This window comes from Pristis pectinata, chromosome 14 (assembly GCF_009764475.1).
Source record: "Pristis pectinata isolate sPriPec2 chromosome 14, sPriPec2.1.pri, whole genome shotgun sequence".
Classification (NCBI taxonomy): domain Eukaryota; kingdom Metazoa; phylum Chordata; class Chondrichthyes; order Rhinopristiformes; family Pristidae; genus Pristis; species Pristis pectinata.
Genome location: NC_067418.1, coordinates 40,849,637 through 40,872,612, shown reverse-complemented (window position 1 = coordinate 40,872,612; position 22,976 = coordinate 40,849,637). Strand labels below are relative to the sequence as shown.

The 22,976-nt window shown below is 40.2% G+C and overlaps 1 protein-coding gene across 2 annotated transcripts in view; it reads right to left on the bottom strand.

Moving 5' to 3' along the window:
- ighmbp2 (immunoglobulin mu DNA binding protein 2) overlaps positions 1–22,976 on the bottom strand; it is a 39,092-nt gene that overhangs the window by 1,597 nt on the left and 14,519 nt on the right. For both annotated transcript variants that reach the window (XM_052029018.1, XM_052029019.1), the window contains exons 10-15: positions 20,262–20,444; positions 13,475–13,593; positions 8,746–8,840; positions 7,096–7,219; positions 2,449–3,375; positions 1,370–1,548 (exon numbers count right to left, since the gene is read on the bottom strand). In XM_052029018.1, the coding sequence (XP_051884978.1) occupies positions 1,370–1,548; positions 2,449–3,375; positions 7,096–7,219; positions 8,746–8,840; positions 13,475–13,593; positions 20,262–20,444 (1,627 nt within the window). The remainder of the gene's footprint in view (positions 1–1,369; positions 1,549–2,448; positions 3,376–7,095; positions 7,220–8,745; positions 8,841–13,474; positions 13,594–20,261; positions 20,445–22,976) is intronic.

The window sequence follows — 22,976 nt, the reverse complement described above, 5'->3', positions numbered from 1 at the left end:
TTTGTCCCAGGGTTGAGGAATCAAGAACTAGATGGCGTAGGTTTAAGGTGAGAGGGGAGAGATTTTACAGGAACTCGTGAGGCAACCTTTTTATTACACGCATATACATGGAATGAGCTGCCAGAGGAGGTGGTTGTGGCAGGTACCATAACAGCTTTTAAAAGACAGCTGGACAGGTACATGGGTAGAAAAGGTTTAGAAGGTTACAGACCTATTGCTGGCAAATGGGACTAGCTTGGATGGGGCATCTTGGTCGGCATGGACCAGTTGGGCTGAAGGGCCTGTTTCGATACTATTTGACTCTATCTGTGACTCTAGTCCAAACTTGAATTTTACAAGTCTTGTACATTTTTGGAAGGGAAGGTGATAAAGAGATCCAAACACATCCACTATCTTAAACTTTAATTCCCTATCACCTGAATGCTGTTGGTGCATTGGGTACTATCCACAAAATGCAGTATAAAATTTTGTTACATCTTCTTCAAACCACAAGCTCCATCACCAAGAAGGAAGAGGGCAGCAAGTGCATAGGAATTCCACCAATGAAACCCCCATTCCAAATGGGGCATACATCACTACTTGTTAGCCACTGGATCAAAATCCTGGGACCACACTGCCTGAAACATTGGGAGGGTGTCTTCACCACAGGTTTTAAGGAGGGATTTACTTGCATAGGAAGCAATTCAGAGAAGATTTGCTGGATTTATTCCTGGGATGAAGGAACTGTCATGGGAGGAGAGGCTAGCAACAACCTGCTAGAATCATTGGTGTTTAGGTGAAAGAGAGATGATCTTATTAAAACATGGAAGTTTCCAAGGAGGTAAGGTAAGGCAAGGTAGAGGGTGAGAAGAGGTCTTCCATTTTGAGGGATTCTGACATTAGGAGGCATAGTTTCAGAATAAGGAATCACCAATTTAAGACAAACTTGACAAGGAATTTCTTCTCTCAGTGGGTCATGAATCTTCAGAACTGTGGCAGCTGAAGAACTCAAGGCCAAGATAGATAGACTTTTGGTGTATAAGGGAATCAAGGGCAATGGGAAACAGGCAAGAACATGGAACCAAGGCCAATATCAAATCAGCCATGGCAGAGAAAGCTCATTGCCGACTTCTATAACTGTTTATTATGTTCTTACATATCATCACCACTTTCTCAGGGATAACTTGGACTGAATGATAAATGCCACCCTGAGGTTGATGCCAATGTTCCCAAATATTAAATTTTGAAGTAATGAAATGAGTAGGAATAAGAGGAGGTGTAATTTTGGTATAATGTAGATCTATCCAGTCCATTTAACTACTTGACTAATAAATTAATTCCAAACATGAAATTTTAGTCAGCATTTGCTTTTTGTGAACAAAGCCCTTACCTCTGGGATGTGATGGCTGAGACAATAGCGCTTGTTACAGTGGATGCAATGTTGGCCAAAGGTGAGAATACTTCCATTGCATTTTAAATATGCACAAATACTATCTGCTTTTATTGATGCTGCAATGAGTGCATCAAAGTCCTCTTCAACGTCACATGCCAGACCTCCTTTGGTTTTCCCTGTGAAACAAGCAGTTATAGATGGAGAATTCCTTTTTGTTGGATCTACGGTAAAATGGTTAAAAATCCAATATCCAAATTGTTGTAGCCACAATGCAAAGTTTCAATGCTATAGTGCAAATTTTCACATCCCAGATAGTTTGGTAGTAAAAATATTATTGCAGGTATTTTGCAATAAGATTAATATACTGCTCAAACTTAACTGCAGCCAAAACATGAACCAGTTAACTAAAGCAAACATTGATTAATAGAATAAAAAGATTCATTTTTAATTATATCACACTGTCAAGCTGTTACTTTTGCAAATGAAAGTTCTTTAGTACTAGTGTGATGTGCTATTTTCTTTCACATATAAAATTACTTTAAAAAAATAGTTCTATAAAAATATTCTCTACATTGGATAAGTTCCGGCTTATGCAAGAGTTGTGATTTGTTCTATACATTGGCATTGAGGAGAGTCGACTAAAGGTTTGCAAAGTACCAGCCCATATAAACCAGCTCAATGATTAATAAAAATCCATTCACCTTCTTGCTAAATCTGTTTAAATTAGAGATTAACAAGGTATCGTTAAATAAATACAAAAAAAATTAAGAACTGCATTTCAAAACAGGACCAAGTTGTCAGAGAAGTACTTAATTTGGCAAGAACAAAGCAGTCATATATAGATATAGTGGGATTTTTAATAGAACTAAACATCCAACCCTAGTGCTCAGAGATAAGACTTTTACCCTATAAACTCTACTCTGTCTTTATATCTTGCACTGTACTGCTGCCACAAAACAACAAGTTTTGCGACATATGTCAGTGAGAATAAACCTGATTCTGATACTCTGCCAGTCATTAAAACATAAATATTAAAAGCAAGATCAGTAGCTTGATTTTTAAGAAGCAATACATACCATGTTTTTTATTTTTTGATTTCAGAGAAGCCATAGTGGTAGAATTCTGCTTCTGCCTTGCTTTTTCCTCTCTCTTGGCTTGTTCCCGCTGCATCCTTTCAATATATAGAGTCTTTAAATCCAGCTTAGACTGAGAAACACAAGAGCTAAGCTCCTGTGGTCCTTCTTTCTCATCAAGAATCTGCTCTTTTTCATTTTCCACAGAAATTTGAGGGACAAGATCACTCGACTGCAGAGGCACATCCGACCACGTTTGGTCCACCTGACAGTTGAGCCGCTTTTGTCTTTCCAAGAAACCCGATTTAGCCACAACAATAAACCTGTCTTTGTTTTCACCCATGCTAAAATGTTCAAGGCCAAGCTCTTCTGCTATTTGGTGCACTAACAAACGGTCATGAGAGTTCAATGATGAAGGAAATTCAAACTTATTTGCTGCACTATCCTCTATAAATTGCATTATTTGTTCCTTAAGCTTCTCAGAGTTATCTTTTACATTTATAGTTTTGGTACTTTTCTCCATCGTTTCTGAAATAACCTTATCTTTCTGTATTTCGCAACTATCCTGACCTGCATCCTTCCTTCTACTTTCAGCTTTTTGACTACTATGGTTTGCTGAGTCTCTATGTATTTTTGCAGCTATTGTACTTTTGTCACCATTTGAGCTCTTGCCATTTTTTTGCACTGAAGAATTTTTTGCTCTCCTTTGCTCAGCCAGCAGGACTGGACGCGAATAGTTCTCTGACACAATATCATCACAGTACTCAAAGGCAGTCCGTACTTCCCCGTGTTCTGTTATGTAGTCAACCAGGGATTTCAAAAACGGATGAGTGCTGACCGTACGTGCATCGCAAACCACCATCAAGTGGCGGCGCGCACGAGTCACTGCCACGTTTATTCTTCGGTCTTCAGCCAGAAAGCCCACTTCACCTGGAAAAAAGAGCAAAATGCAATTACGCTGCCGAGTCAGGCAGTATTTAGGAGAACATCGTAGAGCACATTGCCAAAGGAGATTTTTATTTCAACAGTTATGACTCAATCCACAGACCCTACCAAAACCTACAACCTGTATCAAGAAAATGAAGATGAGCAATTAAAAAGAAAATGTACTACAAATCATATTTGATCATTGAATGATGGCTAGATTTTTGTGATACGATATCTGACATTCTTCATTCAAAATCACTGCTATCTCTAAGAAATGTTGGGTTATTTTAAGCGCATAATGTATATTATTTACAACAAATACATTTAACAAAACTGCAAAGTCAAGCATTTTCAAAACGTTAATTTACAATTTCAATACAAACTATATTAAAAAGCTTTTATTTCTTCCCACAAGCTATTTTTCCCATGACTAGCAGCCCTGGGTCTTGCCTGATTACTATTCAGTTTCTCCAGTGGATCTGCAGTGATCAATATTGTGCACCGAGAGTTGATCTCTGGAAAAATGAATAATCCTGATTTATTACCCTGTGCCAGGGGATGAGAACAATACATTCAAATTTATGCTTCTCATCAAAAAATAAGTTCATTGTGAATGAAGTGAATGTTCAGGGTGCATTAGATTCATTCAGCATTGTAGAAATTTGGTTGATCTTTTAGTAATAAGATAGGGAACATTTTGCTGGAAATAGTACAACATGTAAAAGCAGGCTGTGTGACTTCCAACATTATTTTTCACATCCCACCTCTTTCAGGTATATCATGTGCAATGACACATGATGTCCCCATCTTCTTCACGCAAGTTCTGCATGGACCCTAAAGGGGTCAGGGAGTGGAGTGGCATTTCTGCCCAATTCCCTTGTGATTTTTGGAGCAACACACAAAAAATGCTGGAGGAACTCAACAGGTCAGACCTGCTCAATTGATCCAGATTTTCAGCATCTGAAGTCTCTCGTGTCTCCTTTGAGATTTTCATCTGTTATTAAATGGCTTTCAGACAGGGCAAACAGTATGGGTGTTGTGATACACAGTACATCATAGTTGCATGGGGCTTGCCTACGTGTCACAAAAATAGGAAATACCGGAAACACTGAGCAGGTCAGAGGGAGAAACAAAAAGCTTTGGACATGGGGCATTGGCTCTGTTTCTCTTCCCGCGTGTGTTGCCTGACCTGCTGAGTGTTTCTCACATATGCAGTTTATTTTATTTTCCTATCTGCCATTGTTCGTACACTTGTAATTCCTTCATTGGAAAGCACAAACTCCTGTCTGGGACACAGCCTAACAGAACACATTGGGAGAATCTGGACCATAAGCAACAGTGAACTACTCAACTGCAGGAAGCACCAGAAACAACTCCAATTCTGTTCTCACATTTGGGAATGTGACATTGTATCAAATAATAGTGGGGGAAAATGGCAGAAGCTGGAAATTTTTTAAAAAAATGCTGGACACTCTCAACAGGTCAGGCAGTATCATTGGAAAGGTAAACGTTTCAGGTTAATGACCCTTCATCAGAACAGTTGTGGTGAAGAGTCACTGACCAGCAATATTAACTTGGCATTTTTTTCTCCATATATACTGTCTGACTTGCTGAGTATATCAAGAACGGAAGAAAACTCCATTGCTTGTACAGTTAATTGGCAGTTTTTGAAATGTTCGCCATTATTCTGACAGGACTGGAATCAACTTCACAGCTTCTATTCATATTATCTATAGAAGATTTGCAACTTTATCTTCTACTGGCATCAATATTTACTAATATGGCAAGATTATGAATTGTCTTGAGGAATTTATTTCACCATTACACATCTCAACACTGCAAATGTGTTTCCTGAGCAATCCAATGACCACCAATATTTTGATTTGGTATAACTTCTGTGCAACAGTTGTGATGGTATAGCAGAAAACAAGTTAAATAACTAAATGAGGTCTTCAAGTACTCTGCTTTTTGCATCTACCTATACCAAGGCTGAAACACAGAAGCAACTGAGCTATTTTTTTTCTCATGGTTAAATCAGGTGGCCAAGCCACCCATTTAGTTTTCTATATCAGGCAAAAATGGAAACACATTCACACAAATAAAGACAAAGGACAAGACCTCAGATGTACAGCCCTGTATGCATCAAAAATGGAAAAAGATTGTCAAATGTCAAGAGCTAAATACTACAATAAGCAATAATTATAGAGGGCAAAAGGGTGAAACTAAAGAAACAAAGAGAATGCTTAAAAAAAAACTACAGAAGGATTTATAAATACACAAAGAGTATGAGATTACAAAAAGGAGTAACCGGTGTATGAAGCCAATATTGTTTTTACATGAGTGGGACGTATGTGAAATACTGGATGAGATAAAGATAATGTGGGAAAATACTACAACATTTAGCATTGGAAGTAAATAAATACCAAAATGGAACAATATCAGACTGTCGGGAGTAACAATGGATAAACTGGTGGAGCCTTTGACCATCAGCTTCCACCTTGTTTAGATGCTGGCATGATTATTATTGTTTAACAGTAATTAAAAGGTCAGTCAGCCCAATCCCAGTGATGGGCACGTTATTGGAATAAGTTCCAAAGGCCAGCATGCATTGTCATTTAGGAAGGCAGTAAACATGGATTTGTTAAGGGAAGATTTAACAAAATAAAGGGACATTTTTTTGGAGCAGCAGCATGAAGCATTGCTGTGCAAAGCACATTTGATAGCAGGACATGACAAGGTCACACAACCTCAGTACCAGGCTCTTGTGGCATATATCAATACTTAGACAAATATACAAGCATATTAAGGAGTTTGCATATGATGCAAAAATTACCCATGTGGTTGATAGGATGAAAGCCATTGAGTGCAGGAAGTTATCGATAGACTGGTCGGGTGGATAGAAAACCACATGGAATTCATGCAAAGAACTGAGAGGTGTGCATTTGGTTGAGCAAACAAAGCCTTTCAATTCAATGAGCTCACCAGGATTCAGATTCCTCTCCAAATCTCTCTTATACTTTATGGGCAATTGCTAGGCCTTCTTTCCCTCCTACAAGCATCTCCCCCAATCACGGGAGGACACAACAGTGCATCTTTTGCGGCTTATTCTTAATATACTTTCTCTCTTGAACACTCAAAACATCTTAGTTCCCAGACTATGAAATTTGCTCACCTTTGCAATCTTTCAACAGGAGATACACAATCCCTTTCTTTCTGAAGGTGGATCACAAATGGGGACGGGTTTCAATAACATGAGGAAATTTTGCCTTACTGCAAATGCTGACACTAATTGAGCACGTGTCCTTGACCATCTTTGGTAGAGGACAGACACCCAGCACTGAGATGGCGAGGCTGGAAGCCACAAGCAACAGTGGTGTGTGGGTGCTATTCTCTCTTTCCATTTCTCTCTCCAGCTCTCAAACAATGGCAATGTTTATTGGTATGTACAGTTAATACTTTGCAAGAATAAATACAAGAGTAATTAGTTATAAAGCACTTGTGACACACTGTCACAAAAGACAATAAATTGTAGATTTTTAAAAAAATCCATTCTGCATTGGCAGGTACTTGTGTAGCATTTAAAAGACTAAAAACAAAGCAACTCCAATGACAATAAATGGTCAAACAACATTTTAATGTGCTAAAAGGTCACAGATTCCAAAATTACTTGACTTACTGTACGAGTGACAGACACCTCTTTATTACACGAGCCTCAGTACATACCTCTTCTGTTTGATCTCACGAGTGATAAAATAACGGCCTCTTTTTCTCTTCCTTGAAACCCATCTACAGACTTAATTTCCAGCTCTGGGTACTTGCTGGACAGTTCTTTTCTCAGGAGTTGTACCTGTTTAACAAGAAATCTCATATTTCAAAAAAAACCAAAAATAAATTAAACTACAGCTTCTATATCCCACGCCAAGATTCACTCTCGTTTGCCTCAGTTCTATCCCTCTATCCCACTCTCAAGTTATATCTCTGCTACAACATTCTCAACCAAGCAGAGGTGACAAGAAAATCTCCTGGACTGAGCATTGGTTCGTTTCCTTACAGGAAGTTGTGGAAATTATGCAGCACCTCACACACACAGAACTGGGAAGATGCTGGAAAGCCATGTCCTTAAAATTCCCTTGGGCAAGTTGGTGCACTAGCTCTTAGAACATAGGACATAGAACAATTACAGCACAATTCAGGCCCTTCGGCCCACAAAGCTGTGCCGAACATGTCCCTACCCTAGAAATTACTAGGCTTACCCATAGCCCTCTATTTTACTCAGCTCCATATACCTATCTGACAGTCCCTTGAAAGACCCTATTGTATCAGCCTCCACCACCGTTTCTGGCAGCCCATTCCACGCACTCACCACTCTCTGAGTAAAAAACTTACCCGTGACATCTCCTCTATACCTACTCCCCAGCACCTTAAACCTATGTCCTCTTGTGGCCACCAATTCAGCCCTGGGGAAAAGCCTCTGACTATCTACCCTATCAGTACCTCTCATCATCTTATACACCTCAATCAGGTCCTTAAATGTCCCTTTTTCCCCAAAACTACAGAGAGTAAGAAATGCCAACTCGCATGGTGTTACGAAAGCAGTCAAAGGAGGAAGACTGCACCTTCTGCCGGAAACCAGAGCCCCGAACTTTTATGGGAAGAATATGCGACCTCCACGGAGACTGTACTGGAGGTCAAGATTGAACCCAGTCACTGGAGCCATGAGGTAGCAGCTCTACTAGCTGTGCCACTGTACTATTCATTGTAAACTAAAGAACAACATGACATAAAGCTTGGTTACACCACTTGGCACCACTGAATATGTCAATACACAACTAACATTGAATATTTCCAAGGTAGCCCTCCAAGCATACATACAAATAAAAAGGCAAGCCAACACACAGGTTAACCAACTGCGCCTGCCAGGATGCCAATTGTAGATTCTGACACAACAGCATAGAAAAATTGTAAACAATTGTCCCAAGAGTTTAGGACAGGGCCAGATGCAGTGAGAGGATGTCAACTGCAAACAACATCTGCAATGTTTGATGGAACATGTGAGGCATTAATATTGGACTGTGGCCAGAAAGCTGACTGCAACTTGTTTATCTACAGGGATGGTGATGTGCAGTGGCCAAAAAAGCCTCATCATCCTCACACACAGCATCTTCAAACGGTGCAATTACATTTCAGCAGTCAATAAACAAGACAATATTTGCCAACAGATTCATACCTACACCTTGGATTTACTATCCTTATCTGAAAGTCTTTACTTTTAAATTTTGATTATCTTAATAATATTTCAATATTAGAAATTAAGTGCCAAATAGCTGTTATTTATGCCTGTACAGAACTTCAGGAAAAGATCAGGAACTTTACCTGTAAATTGTATGGTGCTATCACAGCAACATCCTTTGGATGGACACCAGCCTCAGTCAGGGCTTGAATGTGCATTGCCACAATTTGGACCTCACCTAAAATAAAAGCAGCACAAATTAAGATATCACAATTCAGAACCACCAAAGAATCCATGTCACTGTATTTTTTGCTTTGCTTGAGTGGACCTCAAGATCTTTACATGTTAAAACAGATTCATACAAGCCCATATCCACCAATACTTTTGCTTAACCAAAGGATGCAACAATATCTGCAATCAGAACTGGACACTGTTCATTTCCCATGCTTCTCCAAATTTTTCAAAGGTAGACTGAAAAACTATCTGGCAAAAGGACAGAATTAACTCGGTATGCTGCTTTATTTCACAAACTATGAACACACAGAACAACTTATTAATCAGCATGGATCTTTTGTGGAACTATATAAGGTAACAATCATGCTTCACCACATGTTTGCTTTGTTTTATATAACTACCCTGCTGTATTCTCTTTGAGCCTAATAAAAACTCACCACTGCAGTTTTCTGGTTAATTACCCTATTGACTGTCTACATCCCTGCATATACAACTTCCCACAAATGCAATCCAAATGAAAGATCTGACGGACACCCTGCTGATAGCTTTGGACCAGAAAAACCTCAAATCAACAAGCGTAAAATGTTTAACATTCATGAGTGCAGTTTATTAAAACATTACCGTTAAATGGAGCATTTCTACCCCTAACTCTCCTCTACAGAAACCGATTTGAAAAATTTCAAAGCATACCATGTAATCAAATATTACAACAACTGTTGAATGGTCACAAGAACACAGGAAAATAGGAGCAGGAGTTGGCTACCAGGCCCCTCAAGTTCCACCATTCAATATGACCATGGCTGATCTATGCCAGCTTCAACTCCTCTTGTCTCAGTTCCCCATAGCCCTCAACTTCTTGATCTTTCAAACATTTATCTATCTTCGCATCTAATGATCTGTTGTCCACCAACCTCAGGGGCAGAGAATTCCAGAGATTCACTTCCCTCTGAGAGGAAAAGTTTTTACACATCTCAGTTTTAAATGACTAGCCCCTTATTTTGCAGCTTATGTCCCCCTGTTCACAACTCCCTCACTAGTGGAAGTATCTCAAAATCTACCCCGTCAAGCCCCCCACCCCCCCAAGGATCTTTACCACCCCTCATTCTTCTGAACTCAAAGGAGTATAAACCCAAACTGCCTAGCCTCTCTTGATAGGACAACTCCATGTCAACTCACTCAGATACTGCCTGACCCTACCAAGTACCTCCAACATTTTCTGTTATATTTCTGATGTTCAACATCTTCATTATTTTGCTTTTGAGTTATTAGTTCTGATCCAAGTATGGTACCCAATTCGGTGCCTGGGCAAAAAAATGTACATTTGGAAGGCACTGTTAATGTAGTAAAAACAGCCTACTGCATTTCACACAAGTGCTATCAAACAAAACTGAGCAACATCAAAAGACATGAGGGAGATGACCACAAGCTCAGTTAGAGATGGAAATTTTAAGTTGAGAGAGAGGGAAGAAAGGTAAAAAAGGTCAACTTTGACAGGAAATTCCAGAACTTAGGAGTTACTGCCGTACGCCCAGCTATCAATGGTGAAGTGATTAAACACGGAATGCTCAGGAGTGGAGTGGCATAAATATCTTGGAAGGCTGGAGAAGGTTATTGAGATGTGAAGGATCATGATTATTTTAAAAATTGAGGCCCTGTTTAACTGGGAGGTGAAGTAGGTGAGTGAAAGATTGCAGAGGTCAAAATTGATGAGAATGGATTGTTTACCTTTGTCACAATGATGAGAGTTATTGCTATTACAACTTGGGTGCAAACTTTATTGGATGGATTCAAATATGGGAAGATCAGCTTCAAGGACTTAAAAGGTAAAAGGAGATTCAAGACCATAATAGAGTACTAAAGAATAAAGTCTGTTGAGCAGAAGGGTGATGACGGCAAATTTGAAGATATTAGTACCCAAGGTGAATGAATGATATTAACCAACATAAGAGCAAGGAGAAGTTAGTTGGTCTGCAGTTTAGCAGGAAAATGCCACCATACATTAGGAAAGTAATGAGAGCCTTGTAAAGGACTGAGAAGAGATTTGCTGGAATGGAAAGACTGCAGAAGTTGTAATTTGCAGTGGATCTGAGAAGGTGGAACTTGTACAGGCACCTCGATAGAGCCAGGACCAGCATCTTCATTGACGGGTTTGCTGGTGCTGTAGAGGAGTGCTTAAACTGGCTTGACAGGAGGATAGAAAGCTGAGCATAGATTCAGAAGGAAAAGCTAGAAATGGAAAGAAGAGCAAATCAAGTTTGGAAAATAGACAAGAGGAGTCTGGCTGTGCTTAAACATATTCTGCTTAAAGGAATTCACCTGAATGCAAGCAGCATAGTGAATAAGGCAGATGAGTTGAAGGCAGAGGTAAATTAACATTCATTCATTAGTGAAACATAGCTTGAAGAGTGGCAGAAAACACAGCTTAATGTTCCTAAGTACAGGGTTCTCAGATTAGATAGAGAGAGTGGGATTTAAAAAAGGGGATGCAATAATAGTTTAAGAAACAATCTCAGAATTAAGGCCATATGGACTGAAGAACAAGAAAGTGGCAACCACGCTATTGGAAGTGTATTATAGATCTCTGAGGAAGTAGATAGATGGTATTATAGATCTCTACAGCCTTCTGAAGTATTATACATCTCTACTGCCTGAGGAAGATAGAACTGAATATTTGGGCAAAAACACTAGGATAATTAACTGGGATACAGTCTGTGTAAACAGATGTGGAAGGCACAGGTGCAGAAGGCACAGGATTCCTAAACTGCATTCAGAATAACTTTTCTTTTTGAAATCGCTGAATAGTAGGCCTCTGTTGCCGCCTTATTAAAAGAGAGGCGAGATGTCAATGTTGTAGTTAATAGGGAAGAGCGTGAAAAATTAAATGGGATAAATTTTATAACAGGAAGTATTAAGGCATTCAGCATCCATGGAAGTGAATAAGTCACTAGGTCCAGATGTAATCCATCCCAGACTGTCAAATGCAAGAGAAAACTGTGGAAACTGCTTAAAAAAAAAGGAAAAACTCAGCAATTAAAGAATTGATCTTTGGTAGTGGACAATGAATTTTTGACTGAATTCTTTTGAGGAAATAACATGAGGGGTGGATGAAGACTACATTTGATGCAGATTATACAGATTTTTAAATAAGGCTTTTGACAAGGTCCAATAAGGCAAACTAATCAAAAAATTAAAATCCAGCTGAGAGACAGAAATTGGTTCCAAAGCTGCATCAGTGGCAGGAAGCAAATAGTAATAGGTGGTGGGCATTTTCCCCCCTTGAGGGCTCAGTACTCAGACCCTTTCTTTTTGTTGCATTTGTCGGTGATTTAGACTTAAATGTAAGGGATATAATAATGAAGTTTGCAGATGATACAAAATTGGCCATGTGGTTGATAGTGAGGAGGAAGGCTTTAGATTGCGGGAAAATATTGATGATCTGATCAGTTTAACAGGAAAATGGCAAATGAAGTTCAATCTAGAGGAATGAGATGGAATGCATTTATGGAGGTGCTGCAAGGCAAGGGAATGTACTGTACAGGTGAGGATACTGAGAGAAACAAGAGACCTTGAAGAACATGTCCTCAGATCCTTAAAAATAGGACAGGTCAATATGGTGATTTAAATGGCATTTGGTATGCTTTAATAGCTGAAGCATGGGATACAAGAGCAGAGGGGTTTTGGTAGAAGAGTAGACAAAACTAGCTGGACCACAGCCCGAGGACTGCATACAGTTCTGGTCATCACGTTGCCAGAAAGATGTGATTGTATTGGAGAGGGTGCAGAAGGGAGAGTTAAGATAATTTCAGGATAGGAAGGTTTTAGCAGTGAGGAAAGATTGGATAGGCTGGAGTTTGTTTTCTTCAGAACACATTCAATTAAGAAGAAATTTAGCTGATGTAAAATTGTTAGGAGCCAGGACAAAGTAAATAGGAAGATTTTTGTTTTCCCTTAGCAGAGGGGTCAAATAGGAGGACATAAATTTACAGAATCAAGAATAGTTGCAGCACAGAATGGAGCAAGTCTATCAAATCTATGTAAGAGCAATTTGGTTGGGCACGCTCTCCTGTCTTCTCTCCTTGGCCCTGCATTTCCCTTTTTCCCATTCAAGATAGTTATCCACATCCCTTATGAACACTAAAACTTAATTTTCCTCCACCACTATCCCTGGCAGTGCATTCCAGACTCTAACCAATCACTGTGCAGGGCATTTTTCCTCAACACTTTTGGTCCTTTTGCCAATTACCTTTATTCAATGTCCCTTATTCCTTGACCCCACTGCCAATGAGAACAGTTACTAGCTTAGGTAATTGATCAAAGCATAATGGGGGAAAAATAAAACCAGCAAAGGGGAGTGAGATTAACTGGATTGTTCATCGAAAGAGCCAGTGTGGACTCAATAGGCCAAGTACTTGTATTCTGTGCTGTAATCCACCTAAATATTGAATTAAGGAACTTAGCACTTGGGCAATTACAAATTCAAAGTTAAAGCTGCACACACAAGAATTTAGCTTGAATGCATTAACTAACAAAATTGCAGTATAAAGCAATTTTTGTTCCAAGAAAATTATCTCCATTTGCTGCAGAAAATCAAACCTCTCCGAATACACCCAAGCTCATCCCCCATTAATCATACAGTACCCTTATTTCCTTTAGATTGTTCATCTTCTTCATCAATTTCAAGCAGGCCACACCCTGAAGTATCAATTAGAAGCAGTGGTATCATTGTCTCTTCAGTGGAAACAACCCCAGGCAGATCCCTAAAAATTATGAAAATGGCAGTTAATGGCAAAGCAAAACTACTGTTGTGTATAAATAAAGAACCATCCATTAAAAAAAACTTGCACTACAGTAACAGAGAAATCAGCCCACACAGCATAGTCAATAAAGATGATTAATTGGAGTGTGTGTCTGAGTGCATGGGGTCTCCTTTACTATAATTGCTATAGTAACATTTTGCCAGGACACAATTAATTTCTGTGAAGCACTGATATCTTTATTATCCTTTGAAGCTCCAAAAGAATGAAAATAATTTCATCCCACCTCCCTCCTCCTCGGTTCTTCACCTTGCCTGCTCACAAAATTATTTTCATAAAAGTGTTAGGATCAAATTCAGTATTTTAATAGCTGGGTATTAGCAGGAAGCCATTTTACAAACCTTGTTCACTTTTGTCTACACCTGCAGGTATACAAACAAATATTAAAGAAGAGCAATGAGCATTTTTAAAAAAAATGTTTCCCCACAGCATTCAAATCAGGGTAGAACTGGGATTCAGGTTCTGTTTTATCAAGGTGTCACCTGACAAGACAGGGTTACAGATGGCAGGCTACATCCATTATAAGCAAATCAGTTGTAAAAGATAATCCAAATACAGTCAATGCCCATTCTTCCTGGTATGAGAAAAGTAAATGGTACAACACCCACACATCTTAAACAAACCAGGAACCAGCAAAACCAAGCTTTGATTTTAAGAATCAAACAGAACAGATACGGCTACATTGGAAATTAATTCATGTATTCAGAAACATATCATTCAGTCCTTTTAAGTTTGTTCCACCATGATTAAATCATAGCTGATACTTACCTCAATTTACCCATCTTTGAGCTATAGCCCTGACCATACAGAAATCAGTTGCAAATTTTTTTTTACTGAAGCAGCATATACAATCTGTCTAACAAGTCATTGATTTCGATTACTCTTGGCATGAAGAGGTGCTTTCCAATTTCACTGCTAAATGATCTAGTTCTATTTCTAAGATTATGCTGTCTTGGTTTACCTACCAGAGTTCCAGTGCTCCGAATCCAATTACTAGCAAATCTAAATGAAAAACACAATGATGCTGGAGGAACTCAGCAGGCCAGGCAGCATCCGTGGAGAAAAGCAGGTGGTCAATGTTTTGGGTCAGGACCCTTCTTCAGGGCTGAAGATAGGAAAAGGGGAAGTCCAATATATAGGAGGGAAAAGCAGAGCAGTGCTAGGTGGACAAAAGAGGGGAGGCGGGGTGACACAAGGTGGTGATAGGTAGATGCAGGTAAGAGATAGAGATAGGCAGGTGCGGAGGAGGAGGGGAGAGCAGATCCACCGGGGGATGGGTCAAAGGTCAGGAGGAAAGAAAAGGAGGGTAGAAAAAAGATAGCTAGGAAAGGGATGAAAAGAAGAGGCATGGTTGGGGGGGGGGGGGGTGGGGGGTGGGGAATGTGTGGGAATTACTTAAAGTGGGAGGATTCAATGTTCAAGCTGTTAGGCTGCAAGGTTCCACGACGGAAAATGAGGTGCTGTTCCTCCAGTTTGCATTTGGAATTCTCCTGGCAGTGGAGGAGGCCGACGACTGACATCAGTGATAGTGTGGGGGGGGGGGGGGGGGGGGGAATTCAAGTGACTGACAACGGGGAGATGCAGACCGTGGTTACGGACGGAGCACAGGTGTTCTGCGAAACAGTCACCTAGTCTGCGTTTGGTCTCACCAATGTAGAGGAGCCACACTTGGAGCACCAAATGCAGTAGATGATATTAAGGGAGGTGCAGGTGAATCTCTGTCTCACCTGAAAGGACTGTTTGGGTCCCTGGATGGAGGTGGTGTAGGGGCAGATGTTGCACCTATGGCAGGGGCAGTGGAAAGTTCCCAGGGTGGGAGCGGGATGGGTGGGGTGGGAGCAGTGAACTGGGGAGTCACAGAGAGAGCGATCCCTGTGAAAGGCAGAAAGGGGTGGGGAGGGAAAGATATGCTTGGTGGTGGGGTCCTGTTGGAGATGGCAGAAGTGGCAGATAATGATGTGTTGTATATGTAGGCTGGTGGGATGAAATGTGAGGACAGGGGGACCCTATCCCTGTTGGGTCTGGGAGTTGTGGGGGTGGATATGTAGGCTGGTAGGATGAAATGTGAGGACAAGGGGGACCCTATCCCTGTTGGGTCTGGGAGTTGTGGGGGTGGATATGTAGGCTGGTAGGATGAAATGTGAGGACAAGGGGGACCCTATCCCTGTTGGGTCTGGGAGCGGTGGGGGTGGATACATAGGCTGGTAGGCTTCCTTTGTTTCTACTAGCAAATCTAATCCCTTTATCATTTTAAGCACTCTAGTCAGATCCAAGTTCAATCTCCAAACTTGAGAACTCAAGCTGGGCTAAGCAACCAGTCCTCATATCATTCCCATAAACTGATGATCTATACTTTCCAAAATCAATACATCTTTCCAGGGCTGAAAACAAATATGGTACCCAAGATTGGTCCAACCAAGACTCAAATGCTGAAACATAATTTCTGCACCTGTGAATTCCAATCTGCTTAAAATAATGACAAATATTTCCCTTAGTCGTCCTGATTAGAACATTGAATGCCTTCTCAAATGCACCAGCTAACACAGTGTTACATGTCACACAAGAGATTCTGCAGATGCTGGAATCTGGGGCAACACACAAAATGCTGGAGGAACTCAGCAGATCAGGCAGCATCAATGGAGGGAAATAAACAGACGACATTTCAGGTCGAGACCCTTCATCAGGCCAAGACTCTTGACCCAAAACGTCGACTGTTTATTTCCCTCCATAGATGCTGCCTGACCTGCTGAGTTCCTCCAGCTCAGTGTTACGTATATGCTTTTATCACTTCCCTTTGCACGATCCAGGGACCCAAGCATTCCTTTGAGGTGAATTCACTTGCACTTCTTCCAATTTAGTCCACTGCATTTGATGTTCACAATTTGATCAGCTCTATACCAAAGACACCAAATGCAGATTGGGTTGCTGCTTTGCAGTCTACAAGTGTGACCTTGAGCTTTCAGTTGCCTGTCACTTAATTCTTCATTCTATTCCCACTCCAAAATCTTGCAATTTTCAAAGAAGCTGAACATAAGCACGATGAACAACACTTCATCTTTCATCCAAACATCTTGCAGCCCTGGGAACTCTATGCTGAATTCAACAATTTTGGATAACCAGACGTTCCAGTTTGTGTCAGGACAGGCTAGATCTGATGGAAGGACATTAACCTATGATGTTAACTCAATTTTTTTCTCTCCAGAGATGCTACCCAACCTTTTGAGTAGGTCCAGCATTCTCTTTTATTTCAAATTCTCAATACCTGCTTTGTTCTGCATTTCAGGTCCAGCATTGTGTGTGTTTCTCTGTCCTTATTCATCCTCTTCGATTTACATCTCCGAAGAGATTACCTATGACAAACAAGCCTTCATTTCTCCTCTCTCATACTAACACATTTTCTGTCATCTGCAATTCATATGTTCATACGTTAATACAGTATAAGAGGCCATTCTGCCCAAGGAATCTATACTAGCTCCCACAGAAACTAACCCCACCCCCCCCCCCAAATCTGCTTGCACCCTAACCTCTCACAGCTACACTAGGGGCAATTTACTGTAGGTAATTGACAATTTACAGTAGCCAATCTACCAACTAGCACGTCTTTGGGAAGTGGGAGGAAACCAGAGCACTTGAAAGAAATTCCACTACTACTCTCTCTCTGTTGCACTATCATCCTTTCATACATTATTTCAGGTCGCGTGTTTATCATCCTAGGAGATCGTCATTTTCATTTGTTCCTCCTTCCTTTCTCTGCTTATTAAAGCTTTATCTCAAATAGTTTCCAGTTTTGGTGAGTCATTGCCTTGAAACATTAATTCTATTTCTCTTTCTCTGTCTGTAAATGTTCCCCAAGCTGTTGAGTACATCCAACATTTTCTGGTCTTACTTTTTGCAACTGAAGCTGCTCGTAAGGGGTGCTTCTGGCTTAAAGGGCCTGATTTGGAACGCATGACCAAAAGGATCTCCAATAACCCTTCGAGACGTCAAGTTGTTTCTATATTGCATAACTTCAGAACTAAATCTCCCAGGCTAAAAGTGTACAGTCTGTGAGCATGCCTCAGTGAGCAATACAATTGCCAAAGACAGGGAGTAAAAGGCCAAAGGCAACATGACTGGATGAACATTACTTGTAAGTGGATGGCTGCACAACTATCTACTGCCTTTCACTTCAGTGCTGATCCCTGCTCATTGACCTGACAACCCAATGTCATCCTCTGATAGAACCTGCAGCATTACTATGTTTGATACGGCAGACCTCGTAATTTGAGATCAAAGTATGAAATGTTCCAATCTGATAGGAGGAATGAAGAGAGCAATGTAAACTAAGTGATATAATTTTAAAAGGAGTAAAGAAACAATAGGACCCTTTACTGAGGGGGTGGCAACAGAAGAGAGAAGTGTGTAGAGTACAACACTGTCAGGAAGATATCAAGGGTTTGGGCGGGGAGCTGAGGGGTGGGGGGGGGAGGAGGATTGTGCTGGTACTGCAGAAATTTTCAAAGAAAATGGGGTTTCAGTCATCTGGAGAAACGGGAGTGGGCAGAACTGTTTCTTTAGTAGCAGAGAAGATTAAAGAGCAGACCTGATAACTGACTTCAAAACAATGAATTATTTTGATGCAGTAAAAAGTTGTGGTCTGAAGCCAGAGGTTAAAAGTGAGTGGCAAAAGAACTAAAGAAAACTCAAGGGGAGTTCCTGTGACCAGGAAGGCACTCCCTGAAAAGGTTGAGGAAGCAAATTCAAAAGTAATTTTCAAAAGGGAGTTGCAAAACATGTTGCAGGGCGATGGGAAAAGAAGCAGAATAGTGGGGTTATTTGGACAGCCCACAGACATGATGGGCCAAATAGGCCTCTGTGCTATATCATTCTCTGATCCTGTGCTATACAATTCAATGATCCCATTAACACAAAATAGATTGAGTATAAAACTTTACAGCACTGCTTTGAGTCGACAAAATGTTGTTCTTTACCCAGAATAATCTAAGGAGTCCGTGCTAATACTCTGGTGCAATACTTGAGAAAATCGGCCCAAGATACCTATTGTTAACTTTTGCTTGCATTGTTGGATTGTTTATTTTGAAACATCATAGCTGTCTGACCTAGCTACAAGTGCTTGCCTAACTTTACAGATCACTTACTTTCTATTCACAACTTTCCAGCATCAAATGTGGGTTCAACAAATATTGACAACAACCGCTTCTGTTATTAGTCCGTTTTTACTATTTATTGCTCTCGACCCATCTTTATCTATTTGCCTTAATACCATATTCTTTATCATTTAATTATATCTACGCCTCACTCTACAAAAGATGTTTCTTCTTGATCCACATTGCTTTTACCCCATCGCTGTACAATTAAAAATAAAATGTTTTGATTTATTAGAGGTGTTAAATAATCTCAACACACTGCATAGGAGTATTGTCAATCAAAATCTGATACCGAACCTTAGAGAAAAATTCTTGGATGGGTGACCAGAAGATTAATCAAAGCAGTAGATTTTAAAAGTCGTAAAAATAAAAACAGGGATCAATATTAGGGAGGGGATTCCAGAAGAGTAATGAGGCGTGGTGGTGAGATAGAGCCAAATAAGTGCTTCTGAATGATATCACAATATCAGAACATAGATGAGAAACAGTCCAAGGATAGACCCTTTGGGAGGTAATGACGCATGGAAAGGGAAGCCGCCGCTAGTGAATGCCTGGCTATGATTGGACAGAAGAGAATGGAAGCATGCAGGAACAGTCCCACCCAGCTGGACAACAAAGTTTTCTGAAGCTTCTGAAACTAATGACAGGTCAAAAAGAGTAAGATGCTCAGGTTACATTGTCACAGACACATGAAATAGCATTAGTGACTTCGGTAACTGTCTTTTCAATTGTGTAATGGTGCAGAAACCATATAAGAGAGATTCATGCAAGAAGAAATGAGGCAGAAAAGTTCGGCACAAATTTGTGAGGTGACAACACATTCATTAGCTGGAGAAGAAGAGAAATGGAAATTTGGTCTAGTTTGCAAGGAGCGATTGTAAATTTTGAGGGAGTGGTAAAGGCAGGGATGGCACGGTAACAGTACATAAGGAGAAAGCACAGCTAAAAGCACAAGATACCACGAGGAACATAGAGGAGCTGGGTTGTCGGCATTCTGATGGAAATAAGGTCAAAAGGAACAGCAATCGGTTCGTGAGAGAGGACATGATGGAAACTAAAATAGAAACTCGATAGAGGAGAGTTTACAAATGTCAGGGGAAGGGGCCGGGGGTGGGAAGATGGAGGAAATTTGGTGCAATGGTCAAGGTGTAAGAGAAGCCAAAAACGAATGAGTGGCTGGGCTCAATACTGGTGACAAAGTCCACGAGCTCCTTGCTGAAGGAGAGTACAGTGGAGGCAAAGAAGGATTTAAGATGACAATTTATAGTAAAGAGGGGGTCAGGGATTATCCATGATGATGCTGGAATGATGAACAGTTGAAAACTGTCAAATTTCTTGCATCTTCTAGCACTGATAAAAGGTCATCGTCCTGAATTATTAACTCTCTCTCTCTCTCTCCAGGAATGTCACCAATCTGCTAAGTGTCTCAAGTACTTTCAGCTTTTATTTCATTACCATGCTTACTTTAGCAGGTGTGCTGCCACCATCTTGTGAGCCACAAGTTGTCCGCCATACATCTGTTTGGAGGCCCATTGCATTATAGCATTGTGCATTCGATACTGTACAGTCAGCATTCTCACAACCCGCTCACCATATCTCTGGATTAGCCGCTCCATCAAGCTGAGTGATAGGCCATTAGCTGCAGCCCTGGTGGGAATGTGTAAAGAACAGTTAAGCTTCAAAAAAAAAATCCATAGATGGAAGGCAAATGCATTCAGTTAAGGTCAAAGCACAAAAATTTTGAAGGATGTTATTAGAAATGTCCAAATTTGCTGATTATCTGCAAAATTTAATTATACTATATTAAACTTGACTAGGCTTCATTAGTTTGAAAAAGCCATTATAAACTAATTAAGCATTTCAAATGGAACATAATACAGCATCAAAATGTAGTTTTATTAAATACTATATATTCATTGACGTATTTCCTTGAAATATTGTAACATGGCAGCCGCCAGTGTCACCGACTAATGTTGTGCAGGATTCAACATCATTGGTCAAGACTGGATTAAAACATTGCATACAAGCAAGCTGCAATTTTAATTACTTTAGAAGAAAATTTATAAGAAGAAAACCTGGAATATTACTGGGGCACCTAATGCATCCAGTCAGCATCATGTCCAGCACAGAGCTCCTACAAGTGACATGAGGCAACATTTTCTGCTTGGGTATTAATATATAGAAGGGTGCTACAACTTACTGCTGCAAACCTCCGTTAATGCTATCCATAAACCTGGCAAAATGAAAAACAGCATTGCAGGTTTTTTTTTCATAAAAATTAATTCATCATAGAATTCCTAATAATCTCCATTTATCATTTGTGCCCATCTTTATGTGTTCTTTATGGTGGCCTGCCTTTTTGAACTACTGCAGTTCATATGCTGAAGGCATTGCTACAGGAATGGAGTTCTAAATGAGGTCAGTGAATCGACAATGTATAATTAGGATGAGGTAATGTGCGAAGTGCAAGGGAATTTGGGAGATGATGTTATGCAAGACTATTAAGAGGAGCAGGAGTTGGCCAGTTGGCCTACTAAGCCTGCTTTGCCATTCAATAAGATCTAATCATGGTCTCAACACCATTTTCCTGCTCTCTCCCCATACCTCTTGATTCCCTCCAGTTTAAACGTCTGTCTATCTCTGCTTTGAATATATTCAAATTCTCTGCGCAGCTGTCTGGAGTAGAGAATTCTGAACAGTCACAACCTTCTAAGTGAAAAGGGTTTCCCCCTCATCTCCATCCCAAATGAAACTATCCTACCTAGTTCTAAGTACCCCCACTAGAGGAAACATCCTCTCAGCACTTACATGGTCAATCCACTAAGATCATGGCATGCTGACTCTGCTTGATTGGCTTATGTTTTTTCTAAATGTCCTGTTAGTATCTCCTTAACAATTTTCTCAATGATAGATATCACCATGCATCCTGTTGCCCTTTTAAATGATGGTGTGGCAATTTTAGGGTCTACGGTGATTCAGTCTCTCAGGTTCCTTGCCTGTGTCAGGAAGGTTGCCTGATCTATTAACATGATCCAACTTTCACTAGGTTCTGTATGGCAACTCTGTGGCTGTGAATTCATGCACAATTAACAGGCAACACTTTGTTCTGCTTTGAACTTAATGCCCTTTTCTAACTAAGTTCTCACTCTTCCTTCACACATTATTTGATGTTAGATGGCAGTACATATCAAACCAAATCCTACCCTCACACATATGGGCTTTCCAACATTGATGTTACAAACAGAAACCCTGCGTGCTTTTACTCCAACTCAAGAAAGAAGTACAAAGGACAACAGTTCATGCCTATTGCTACAAAGGGTTGGCTCATTCAATGGAATGGATCAATCAGTGGCAAGCAAACAATGTTGGCCATCAACTACAACTATAAAAACAGAAAATGCTGGAGACACACAGAAAATCAGGCAGCATCTGTAGGTAGGGAAACAGTCATTAGAAATTTTTTTCTCTTTCCAAAACTGCTGCCTGACTGTGAGTATTTCCAGCAATTTCTGTTTTCTTATTTCAGACTTCCAGCATCTGAATGTCTAGATTTTCATCCATTACACCTACCTACCCCATAAGCATTGTGTGGCCTCTTGCTCTGATACTCAAGATTGCAACAAAAAGCAAAAAATACAGCACCAACCACAAGAAATCTAGGATATACATGATAAGAACAAACAACAACATGCCTCTTTAACCAAAGATGCAGAGAGTATACATCAGCAAGTGTGAATTACAAGAACAATGGAAGAACAGTACAGAAAGCAAAAGAGAAAGAAATAGAGAAGAAATGTGGGGTTGAGAGACAAAGTTAAAAAATTGTGCTTTTAAAGATCTCCCAACAACAATTTAAATCACAAGGGTGCAGTCTCATTCCTTCAAAGTGTTTTCAGTGCCAGAGGATGTTCTACAGTAATGTTACATTATTAAAATTTCACTTCAGTGCACAAGCCTGACTTTTTCTGTCTTGGTTAGTGGTGCACATCATGGAAATGCCATAAACTCAGGCCCTTTTATATATTTGACTGCTGGTCTATCAGAAAAGTGACTAGTACAGCAAAGGACCAGGTGCAGCAATGCACCTTGGACTGCTGTATTTAAATATTCAATACCAGAGTGTTGATAACTTCTCCCCCAAAACATGGTATAAGTTTGAAATTGTATTTTATGTCTGCA